The sequence below is a fragment of the Leptosomus discolor genome, chromosome 7 (genome assembly GCF_034619465.1).
Source record: "Leptosomus discolor isolate bLepDis1 chromosome 7, bLepDis1.hap2, whole genome shotgun sequence".
Lineage (NCBI taxonomy): Eukaryota > Metazoa > Chordata > Aves > Leptosomiformes > Leptosomidae > Leptosomus > Leptosomus discolor.
The window spans coordinates 1,525,304-1,537,905 of NC_141397.1; the positions used below are offsets into that span (position 1 = coordinate 1,525,304).

The 12,602-nt window shown below is 45.0% G+C and overlaps 1 protein-coding gene across 5 annotated transcripts in view; it reads right to left on the bottom strand.

Annotated features, from left to right (window-relative positions):
- The window catches only part of SLC25A13 (solute carrier family 25 member 13), a 99,452-nt gene that overhangs the window by 17,267 nt on the left and 69,583 nt on the right, over positions 1-12,602 (bottom strand). For all 5 annotated transcript variants that reach the window (XM_086467690.1, XM_086467689.1, XM_086467691.1 and 2 more), the window contains one exon: positions 11,503-11,583. In XM_086467690.1, the coding sequence (XP_086323816.1) occupies positions 11,503-11,583 (81 nt within the window). The remainder of the gene's footprint in view (positions 1-11,502; positions 11,584-12,602) is intronic.

The following is a 12,602-nucleotide window of genomic DNA, read 5'->3' on the forward strand; positions in this document are numbered from 1 at the left end:
TCAAACGCTGTTGGATTCAAGAGCCTGAGCTCCACGACGCCACTTGTGCACCAGGTCACAAAGACAAGAAGGTCTAGAGCCCGAAGGGTTCGGTTACGCAGGAACTGCTAAACGTTTTTAACGTGTCAGCCTCCGTTAGCCAGGAAGACATCACTCGACTGGGTTTGAAAGTTAGATTTAAAACCCAGTGGTGGCAAGCAGTTCAGAGGCCCCGCTAGTGCTGTAAAGCTCATCTCATTCACAGCATGTAACGCAGGGCCCAACCTTTCTGCTAGGCTGGCAGACCCCCAGTTAAGAATTGGAAACGAGAGAAAAGGGAACATGAAGGTTGCCTACGTGTATTCAGAAAACACTCGTTCCAACTCCCTCCGGCCAAAATTCAACCGAGTGTCACTCTAACTGCTGTTAATTCCTTAATTACGTGGCCCAACAGCTGGGCCCTCCTCTAGGTTCTGAAATCACACGAACCGAAGGGCAACCCTCACCCTCCCCACAACAAAACGGCTACTTTTTTCCTGGAAGGTAATGACTGAAATGAAATAAATTGCCTTTAAAAGCACTTGCATCTAGCCGTGTCTAGTATGTAAACACTACGTGCACATCTTTTTTAAATTATCCAAATGTTAAAAGAATTAATCATCGGTCAGATTAACTATCATTCACAATAAAAAATACGCGCAGTAATATGGTTTAAATAATGTGCTGAAGAAATGGCAAATCACACGAACAACTATTCCTGTCTACCACTTAAGACTGAGCATACACAGTGTGGTTACAAATTAAAGTCTTTACATAACCCCCAAAATATCCCAAATGTTTCCTATTTTGACCAGAAAAAGCACGCTCTTGTGTAACTCCACTGGTTTTGACTTTCAAATTGGCATAATTTAATTTAACTGTTTTTACCAAACCAGAATCCTGGTACATATAAAACTCCTATTCTCGTTCCTATCAGAAGTTAGACTGATAAATTACTTGGCACATACGCTGACTTCAGTTTTGCACTTAAACCAAAACGTATTAAGTAAGCAAGCGTTCAAAACGAAACAAAAACATGTTTCTTTTACTTGTCTACTCATCTCGCAAAGTCTCAAAATAATAAAAAAATCCTGGAAAGGTCCTCACGGCGAACTACAGATTCCTATAGAATAAACGTTTTGGTCTATTTATTAGAAATACTCAGCGTTCCCACACGCCATCACACATATTTTCTTCTTAAAAGGCTAAAATCCCAATTGCAGGTGATAATGTGCATTCGCAAGTCTGCTATACCACAGCCCTCCTCTGAAACACTACTTAAAACCTCGCCCCAACTCATCTCTGCTAGCACAAACGAACTGCTCTCCCTCAGCATCATGTTCTTACAGTTCATGGTGCCGTGACTCCACGGGAAGTGTTCCTTCCCTTTTCACTACGGGAAAACCATATTAAAATTTAAAAGACGACAACAAAACGAAGTCGTTGTTATTAACGCACCAAAACACTGAGCAATTTAAAAATCCATAAGAATGTTTGTAAGTGAATGCCATATTTAAAGAAAGGAAATGGAAACACAGATCTGATTTTAAAGGAGAACGAAGGCAAATCATTTTGGAACTCAAACAAACGGGCAACGCTTCAGGTGCCAGCACAGGTCAGCGTTTGGGCTCGCACGTCCAACCGGCTGCGCCGGCGCTCGCAGCGTTAGGTGTTTATCGGATGTTTGGGGCTCCGGGTAAATCGCACAAGACTTCCTCCGCTTCGGTTTGCTCTCGGAAAACCAGGGCTGCTGTTATTTTACCCCCCTCACGCAATCCAGCTCGCTGCCTTTTAAAAACCTTGGGGTTTTTAACACCCCAAGACCTGCACGCACCGGGCATTCCCAAGAGCAGTGCCGGTTTGGCTGCCCCCCAAGCAGGGCTGGAGAAAGACATTGGAAATTCCCAGCGAAGACTTTCCACAAAACTGCCCTGAACTCCCTGAACAACCTTTGTCACCCTTGACCTTGGTCAAAGCCATACTCCAAAAACCGAACGGCGAGTCGCTGAAAGGACTCGGCCGGACGATCCCCGACGGAGGGTCTCGGTACGGGGGTTCCCGCCTCGTGCTGGGGGGCAGGCTGGGTGGTCAGCCCCCGCAGAGGCGGCTCCAGCGGGGACAAGGGCAGCCTGGGAGCTCTTCTCACCGGTCTTCAGCCGCCCGTGCTGGGCACTGCAGCGCCTCACTCTCAGAACGGTGGGAAGCGAGCCCGCGGTGGCCGCCGTGCTCTAACGGGATGATTTCTTGCTTGCCTAGTGGCGGTAACTCCCATCGTGTTATTCATCACCGTAGCGTGGCAGCGTCTCATAAATACTCATGGTATTTCCTCCCCGTGAGGAAAGGACAGTGACTCTGGCTTTACAAGACGGGGATCTGAGGCAGAGGTTAGTTGTGTCCCCCCAGCTCAAACACACGCGACTCCGAAGAGTCTCCAGACACCCCGAGCTGCCAGCCAGCAGCTTGCCTCACGCCAGCACGGCTTCTGTCTTCTCTCTCAGGTTGTGCACACTGAATGCAAGGAAAGAAATCGCAGCAACCTGGTTTTTTCCACGTCTCTTCAAGGTGCTGATATAAACCGGTGTGGAAAAAATCAGACAAAACGTCATCAGCCCATCCTATCACCCTGCTCATCCCTTCTGCGGGGCCAAAAGCTGAAGAGCACCGCCTTCTTGTTTCCTAGCTTCTGCAGCTGAAAGTGCATCTCATTTTAAAATTTCAAAGTATGCCGCCAAAGGTCAGAATTTGAAAACTATTTTTCTGGCCAGAATAAACACGGTTTAATGATTTCTCCACGAAGTGGCACAAAAATCAGCTCCTTCAACTGTTTAATACAGATAGTTCCCAGGAACACCAATTTTTCTAAACTGAAGTTACAAACTTGAATATCCTCACCTCCAAATTCCTTATCACCTCTTCCAATCATTTTTTTTAAAGAAACAAATGATCTGACTGTAAAAGCAAATTATGACATTTCAGTTATTATCATGTGATTAAAATAAAAACTGCAATTTTGAGTTATTTATAGGAGTAGATACCTAGAGGTACTGCATAGGTAATGATCTGCAAGGGCCCACAAAGTGCCCATATTACACTGAAATAAATTAGCATTTGACCTAAACACAAGCACTTACGGTCTCGTTTGCTGTAAAGCAAGAAAATAAAAGGGAAACACCCCCGTCATCCAAGAACTCAGACACACACAGCTAGAAATCCGCGTGCCCAGAAGACGTTCAGTGTGCTTTAACACACGGACGGCTAGCTAGGCATCCTCAGAGATGTCAATTTTTAAAAACAAGCTGGGTTTTTTTTTTCATTTTTGCAGTTCTTCAGCTCGGCACTCGGTCTGATATCACCCAACACCTCTCGATGGCAGCAGAGTCTTGTACAGTAACGCAGTGCTGCCTACCACACACCGCCTTCTACTCCCCTTCTTTACTGAACGGAAGGGAGAAGCAGAAATAGTTGAGGTTTATTTTTTTGTCCATGGGGAAATAAAACCCACTGCGTAGTGGAAAAAAAAAAAAAAAAGTTTAATAACAACCGCTTCACAACGCCCCAGTTTGACCAGTCAGAATGATTTCTACTCGTTCAGGTGTTCAGCTCACCTCGTAATAAATTTTAATGGAAAATAAACAGATTTTCACCCCTCTCATTACACTAAGACAAGAAATTCCTGTTCTTTTTAATGTAGCTGCATTTTGTGCCCTTATGAGATTAGATAAGGAACGAGCATGCCAGACCCAGCTCTCCCAGGGCTTTCACATCTCCATTTGAATGCCTCGGCGTAGGTTCTGAAGAGAACACAGCTCGCAATTCAGGAAGAAAATCCTGTGTTTTCCATCCCAGAAGGAAGATTCTTTTCCTTTCATCACTCCTGACCATCAACCGTTCTCGTGCCTCTAATTAACCTTCTTACCTACTTCAAATCGTGGCCATTTTCCTGTTCTCAGCTGAGAGCATTTAGGGTCAGCCTCGATCTTTCTTCTACATCCCATCCAACTTGTCTCATACCACCTTTCAAGGCTTCATGGATGAAGCAAGGATTACTACTGCTGCTCGAGCGTTAATATTTCCCAACAATATCGCCCAGGGATAGCAATTACGGCAATTAATGTCAACCATTAAAATATATAAGCAACACATTATATAATTATCCAAATTCAACCTCTGCAAAAGAAACTGTCTACAATGCCTTGGTTGCTCGTTCGATTTACAGAAGGACAAGCAGGTGCAAGTTCCAAAATTTTCAGTCAACTGTTTATCCCATTCAGTCGTCCTGAACATCGTACGCTGTCCCAGGCCCTTACTCCTCGCCAGTTGCCAGATGCGGCTCGCTCTCCCGGGCGTTTGCTAGCATCCATTAACCCTTGTTAAAGTTGAGGTTCCTAAAGTGCTGAGCATTGTACAGGCGCAAAATGAAGATTGTTCCCTGTCATAAATAAATAAATTTTAAAAAAAATCTAAATTAACAACGCACTCAAGGGATGCAGGAACGGAGGAATTACCATCCTCAGTGCATCCTAAGGGCGACTGAGGCATAGAACCAGTCACCAATTTACCACAAAATCCCACACTAACGCCACGGCAGAACAAGGCTTAGCAGCCAGATTTACGGAGCGCCACGGCAGCGCTCCAAGCTCCCTCTAAAAGTCTGGGTGTTTGTACGGCAAAGGATCCCAAGAGGATCAGGTGAGTTAGGCTGAGCTGCTGCAGAGGTGATTCCACCAGGGACTTGCCTGTTACCAGAAGAGCTGCCGAGTAACAGACACCGGTCCAAAGTGACCCGTTTTCCTCTAGGTTTCCAAGGTGACAACCTTAGTGACGTGGCGCTGGACGTCAAGGGCAAAGCGCACTGGGTTCCCAAAAGCCTGGTTCAGCGTCACCTTTCTGTCCGACAAAGCCAGGCCTCAAAACCCCAGAGAAGCCACCTCGTGCTATTTGGCGTTCTCTCCTCTGCGGTCCTGCCTTCCCGGGATTCTGATAACGCTCCCCGGCAACGGGAGCGCACAGAGCAAATACCTTTCCTTCAGCTCACGAGGAGATTTCCCGAGCCCTCCACCATCTGCCTTTCACTCCCCTGACCAGGCTTGCACAGAAACAGCTTTCAGGCCGCTCAGGCAGAGCCGTGTTTTGCTCCAGCTAACCCTTCCCGTCTCCCCGGGACGGCCTTCCCTCGCTCCGGCTGAGGTTTTCCCCCCGGGCAGCCGGAGCAGCGCACGCCGCTGGAATCGCAGAGGCTTGCGAACGCTACCCACGCCGTACGGCAAGCTCCCTCCAACGCTCACGCGTACGTGCTCATTAACAGGTTTGTAATTAGTCTGAGCAGAAGGACGTTCCCGCTGCTGCTTCAGACACGTCTCCAAGACTCAGCTACAGGCGGTGACGACCGTCCCGCATCGGCGTGTGAAAGACCAGGCGGAACAGAACCAAGCAGGAGTACGGTTTGTCTGCCAGCACCGGCCAAGCCCGCAGCGGGGGAATAAAAAAAAAATTCAAACTGTGGATTTGATATTTTCCACGTTATAGGTAATTCAGTTCTCAGAAGCCGAGCCAAAAAACCGAAGTGGAGCCTACTTGATTGGCATTGTAAAAGCAATTAAGTTACAGACCTGTCAAATATGTTAACGTTTGGCTCTGTCTGCTCTACTTGTCTATTTTGACTAGTTGTAGAATCATTTAATGATTTACAGACCTTTCAAGTCTTAAGGCATGGTAGCTGTATTAAAACTGTGACCCATTATTTCTTGGTCACATCATAAATCACTGTGACATCATAAATATCTTCATTTTTCTCACAGAAAGCTAGATTTTAATTCCCGATTTGAGGTTGAGGCTTTGATTTTTGGGTCCTTTTTGAACCTGCACTGGTATACACTAAAATCCTGCCAGTAAAAGGAGGAGTAATAAAATATAATTGTTAAAACAAATACATGTTTTAAACTGTAACGTATGTACATACAAAATTGTGCAGTCGTTATTTCTAACATAACAGAAAAAAAAGAATACATTTCAAATGGAAAGAATATTAAGCATGTTTGCTGGGAAAAAAAACCAGGCAGTCAGAAACATATCAACCTAAACCTATGTATCCCCCCTTGTTTTACAGCTTGACAAACCTCCTCTGTCTCTTTTTTTTTTTTTTAGGGGAGAAGGGAAATGAAAAGGAAGAGGGAAGGGGAAGCAAGAGAGGAAAGCTCCTCTAATTTGTTAAGGGCAAACGCCTTTGGAAAAAAATTAAATTAACTAATCCAAAAGGAAAATTCAAAATCGAGTGAAATCACGTTCTGCAGAACTCCTTATTGCTCTCAGGAAAGGCCAGTTTAAACAGGTATGACTGGGGGAAAATTTCCCCAAACTCTTTTTTAAAACATCCAAACCTGCAAGGAAATGGGGGGCGAGTGAAAGAAAAGCAGGAACCCTGCACCAGGAATTTCCCCACCCTTTGGTACAGCCTCTTGGAAGGGCTATCACGTTGCTGCATGTTGCCTTCCCAAACTTCAGCATACGGCTTAAACCTAAGATTAGCCAAAAATTAATCAGAGACAATTAAAACAGAGCAGTGCTGAAATACAAGGGGTTTGCAAATGGCAAGTTAAATTTCAGCTCAGACCCAGCCGGGGTGTTTTTTGTACCAAAAGCTTACAATCAGTTTAAGTTACGTTCAGTATGCTGAAGTAACTGCAATTACAGTGCTTCAGAGGAGAAAACTACACTTTAAAAATACCTAATTCATTACAGTGTATTCTCTTACATTGTATTAATTCTACTAAATAGCCTTTAATTAATTTATTCAACAACCTATATTTTATGTAAAAAGAAAAACGTTTTAAATTTAATGAAGAAAAAAAAAAATTAGGATCTTCCGATCATTTCCTTACACAAGCAGTGTGCCTGCTGGGCTTCTCCCCGTGCAGGCAGAACTCCCCTGAAGGCAGTGCCAGCGCGGCCCCCCGACTCCAGGGAGAGCAGACCGCCGAGAACGCCTCCGAGAGCTCACGAGACGTACGCCGCTGGCTCTCAAAGCTCCCGTGAGCCGTCACCGCGAAGACCATCATCACTGAACTGTCTCGATAAACTACACCAAAACTTGGCGGTCTGACAGCAGCTGGTTTCGGTTTTTTCCTTTCAGCTATGCACGCAGAGGGTTTTTTCCCCTGGCATACGTGATGCTCAGTTTCATTTTACCCCCAGCTCAGCCTTCCCTACCAAACAGAACAGAATTTTCTCAGACTTAGGTTTCTGAATCATGACAGCGAGAATGACACCTTCAGCCTCCTTTAGCCTGCAACTTAGAAATGCCTCAATTTTTGCAAGAAAGAGATCTAAGACGTGTGGGAACTGCAGTCCCTGCAGCCTCTACCTCCACTGCAATGCCACAGGGAAAAGGCAGCTCAGCTGTGGACTTATCTTTATTACTCTCTGAAACACAAAATAAATGTTGTAAGAACCTCAATAAAACTCTTTGCACGGGCTCGGTTACTTGGCACAATTCATCTGCAATTTCACGTCATACTCCTTTATAAAAAATTAATTTTGGACAGAATTTTGCACTTTCTAGATGAGCTGCATCTTAACCAGATCTATTTTTTATGTTCCACAGCAGAGCTGAGGTTGTCCAAGCAGGTCCAATATGTTTTAACTTTATTCCGATTACTATAAAGTCTCCAGAAATATGCCTAAAATTGTCTTGACAACTTAAATAAAAGCAGATCTGTATGGGGTCTGTAATTGTACTGAGCTACACGATTTAAGCTGGCTAATAGTGAGCACACACTGAGCAGCTGGGAAGGAAAAGATTGTGCGTGCTCGGGAAGAGGAGGGAGAGCAGAAGGAAAGGTTAATAAAGCAAAATGTTTTTCTCTTTTCTTGCTGAAAATGAAGCCTTCGATTCACCTATATAATTGCACTGCTCCAAGCAGGCGAGGCCACAGACATTCTGTAGCTATTGCTTTTCAGCCGTGCTCTAATACCTTGGTTTTTCTTAACGTTTTGTACGTGTTTTATGACGACTCTTTATTTGGCATCTTTGCATCTCTTTCCCGGTTACTTCCAGACGCACATTTTTCAATTAAGCACGGAACTGTTTTATTTAAGGAACCAAGCAAAACAACTGCCTCGCCTAAAAGCTCAAGTGTTGAACACAACACCTCAAAACAACAATTAATATTGATGCCACTTTTAAAAACAGAGTTTTATGCGGGTTAGTAGAGCTCAAAAAATAAGAACGAGCAGTGCTGTACCAAAAACTGCAGGTCTCTTAACAGAAGCTTTTAAGTGAATTAAGTTTAAAAGAAGCAAGCAGCTGAACTCGGTAGGACTAGTGGTTATTTTGTATTTAAGATAGAATGTAAACTGAACGACCATGAAAAAAAAAGGGTACAGAAACTTCAAGATTATTGCCTCTGTAAAGAAAAGATTCCAGGCTGGGCTTACAGCTTACCCAAGACGATCCTTTTATTAAAGAACCCCCGCAGGTAAGTTGCAGCATTAGCAGAAAGCAAACCTAGCACATTTGTTCAAGGAGGTTACGTCAGATTTGGGGTTCGGGTGCTCGGCAGATCCCAGCTCTACAGCATCATTACCCCATGTCCGGGAACTGAAGCCTTTTACCGGCCTGATAAGGGTAAGGGCTGTGCAGGATTCGCATGAGGGAAGAGTCCTAAATGCACAGCAGAGGCCAGAGATCACGGCGGGTGTCAGGCGCTGCGCAGACCTGGAAGTCACACACGTTTTTATGGGTGACAAACCCCACAGTCACCAGGAAAATTTCTTACAAACCAAGGAGATGGAAATTTTGAGTTAGTAATTTACATAACAACCCTCCTTAAGACTCTGTATAAAAATATAAAGGTTATACTTTTAATCGTACTCTTGGGGGTCTCGAATAAATCTCGCCCAACCGATCACTTTCATCTTCACATAATAAAAAGCAACGAAACAGGCTGTTACGTGAACTAAGCGCCACGAGGTCACCAAGTAAAAGATCTTCCTCTTTTTTTTTCTTCTTTCTTTTTTTTTTTTTTTTATTGCAGGAGAGAAAACAGTTTACAAAACAGAAAAGGGCCTGTTCAGTGAAACAACCAGCTTTAGTTACAAGTGCAAAACTCAGCCCTGTGTCCCAATTCTCAGTCATTACGATGCAAAGCGAACTCCTTGGGGACCTCAAAGTCAACGCCTGGCAGTGGCTGGGCAAACAGCGAGTGGAGCTCCTCAGGTGATACCGACCCCTTCCCAGCCCGGGTACCTGCTCCCTCCTGCCCTTCCCAGCCCCCAGCGCCCTCCTGGGCTCCCCAGACTGGTATTTCACAAAAAACCCCGCAGGCAGCCCAGCACACAGCCCTGGCGCAGGGAACGACCGCGCTCCAAGGTGCCAGAAGCGCCGAAGAAGGGAAATTTAACATCGAGAGGCAGACGGGGAGAGCGGGAAGGCGACAGGGCAGGTGTCCACTACAGGCTTCACCTTAGCTGGCTGCCCCTTTTTAGCGCCCAACACATCCTGCGCTGCCGTCTTCTTCCCTCCCACAGAAGCCATTATCACATCGTGAAATGAGGTAAAAATCCGAGACTGAGAATTTTCAAAGGCATTCAGCACTGGTTTCACATTGGCTTAAACGGGGACAAAAAGTTAGGCCAATGCAACCCTGAAAGCGACAGGGAAAAGCCTGTCTTTGGTACCTCACACATTTACACCACGAGAGAAAAATTCACCCCAAAAACTAGGCACCACTTGTAATGAGAGACTCTGTTGCTCGTCTGAATTGGGTTTAAAATTACAAAAAAAAAAAAAAACCACACCACCCCAAAGACCACCTGCAGAAAAGACAAGTTGCAACCTATCTACCTGGCACGAGACTATGCCCTTAAGTGGAGCACTCCAGTTAAAAGAAAACTCGAGGCATTCTGCCACCGCACGTCTGCTGCTACAACTTTATGCAGCATCTCACCGTTAATACGTATTCCAAACACCAAATAGGAAAAGCCAACATTTACAGCACGTCGAAAATACGCCTCAAACCACCTATCTCTTAAAGCAGATCCTCAGCTTGCAATGAAGCACTGGCGCAAAGCTTGCTGCAGCGTTGCCATGAATGACAGGTCTCTGCAGAGAGCGCTTTCTGTACGGCATTAAAAAATTCACAGCAGTCTGTAAAAATAAAAACTCCGGATCAAATGACATTTTAAATGAAAATTTTGCTGAATTCTCCGTGGCTGCTATGTTCATAAGACGTTTTATTAGTGTAAGGGGCAAATACTTTTTACCCTGCAAGCACTTTATTGCGTTTTTCCTTCATTTACAGCACGCTTTTTATTTCGGGCTTTAGAGACGCACATTCTTCTCTCCCTCCCCTTCTTTTTTTTCTCCCCTGAATGCTCCTAAGGTTACAGAACAAGGGGATCCTACCTGGCAGTCTACAACAGGTCAGTGATCAAACAGAAGGAGCAGTGAGACAGCAGCCAAACCCTGCCCCATCTCCTGAGAATTACAGAACGCCGGGGCTTCTCCGCCGAGCCCCCGCACCCGGTGCGCTCCCCGCCAGCCCAGCCCAACCCTCCGCACCTCCTGCCGGTAAGACACCGGCATTTGTTCTTAAGTTGCCGCTTGCGGTAGCTCTCGACACAGGTAGAAGCTGTTTGAAAACGTGACCTCATCTGTCTTATGACAGCAGAAACAAAGATGGATTGAAAATACCCCGGCATCGCTCTGCCCCGCTGATCAAAGCCCGTTTAAATAAACAGTGTTCTTTATCTGTAAAGTGCACTGGTCTTTGAACAACTATTCACTTCACCTCAAGTATTTACATTCGCTTGAACAGAATCAATAAGCCAGATAAAGTAAGCTGTAATACGAACAGACAGACCCAGACCCAACTGTGGAGCATTATCTTCACCCGGTAATATGCCAAGCTGCTCATTAAGATACTACCTTGTGCAAGCAAAACACTCTTAAAAACTTAGTGGGTTTTAAACACAGCCTACATTCAGGAGCGCATTATGCACGGAGCTAACATTACACAGCCTACGTCTGCTATGAACTCAAAGAAGCGTGAGTAGTTTTTGCCATTTCCAACAGCCAGTATCACTGCAAAAAGTGAAAATTAGTGGGTGCAATAACACATCAGGAAAGAAGTGACGTGGCAGAGTGGGTGCCACAAAGGAGGAACTCATTATTAACTTCGGGAAAGGTTAGCATGAATCCTCTTCAGGCCACAAGCTACAGCCAACACGACGGAAGGCAGAGCCTGTATTAAGGGAACACACTCCAAGCTGTGAGGATGGCACCGCGCAGCTCACCGGCACGATGCACAGCGACATTTACCCTTCCACGAGAGCGGCTGGCCGGGCCAGGGAGGAGCGGGGATGCTCCCCTGGAGTCTGCTCTTGCCCCGGATCTGCGGGGGGGGACAGCAGCCTCAGTCTCCACGCGGTTCATCCCGCGCACCGCGCTTGCGCCAAGCTCACACGAAGGAAATCGAAGGTACTTACGCAGCCACCCGCGAGAATCTCTGCAGCCAGCGGGACGGAGCCATCCTTAGCCATAAACTTATCTCGCACAAAATCGTTGACCTTCAAAAACAAACATGGGTGAAAGCTGATAAAAAAGGGGTCGGAGAAAACAGCTGCAAATTGTGGGCAACTGAAAATGCAAAGACATCCCTGAAGCTATCAAAACTAACAGATACCAAACAAATCTTAGTTTTTACACGAAATACTGTAAAGCTGACTATGGTTTTCTTTCTAACAAACACTGGCAGCATAATTCAAATGCTTATTATTGAACAAAGACAACAAACAAAATAAGAGCATCATTATCTGAAAATTAATGATAATTTAAGATTTTAGAAATGCTCGCTACATTTCCAAATTTCAATACAATTTCAAATTAATACCAGAACGTTCAACAATAAGTTTTAACACAATAGTAATTCAATGAATAGCATTAAGTACCTTTCTTTTTTTAAAATGCACACTACCAGCTTTGGTGAGTACCAGCTTATCGGTGAATAACCAATACATTACGACTGGGTTATAATAAAAAAATTCTTCAGTGCCTTGAAATCATTCAAGAAATAACAAAATTACAGAATTAAAACATTTAGGGGAAAAAAAACCACAAACCCGCATGCCAACAAGTTCCTTTCTCACCAACACTTCACCACCTGCTCATACTATCTCCTGTTGTCCCAGAATTAAACACGGAGGAACCACACGGAGATACAAACACACCCCCAGCCCCCCGAGTCCAATAAATAATTATTCATTTTCGCTAAGAAGTGAAACCAAAGGCCTGCGCTACCTACGAACAAGCCGATGAGGTGAACACGTGGAACAAGCTGCTTAGATCCTGGAGCGAATCCAAACATAAGTTTTCAGCAACATCCTTAAAATGTACATGTGTGTGCATATACCTGCATGTGACCCGTACGCCGCTTGTAATGTTCCCAAGTCAGACAAAACCAGCTGCTTTGTGCTTTCTGTAATTAAGTTTGTATCAGGCAGAAATGACGGAACACACTCTACCGTGTTGCTGACACGTTAAGGATAAAAGGATAAAAATCCCCACTGCCCTAATTGCAGTTAGATGG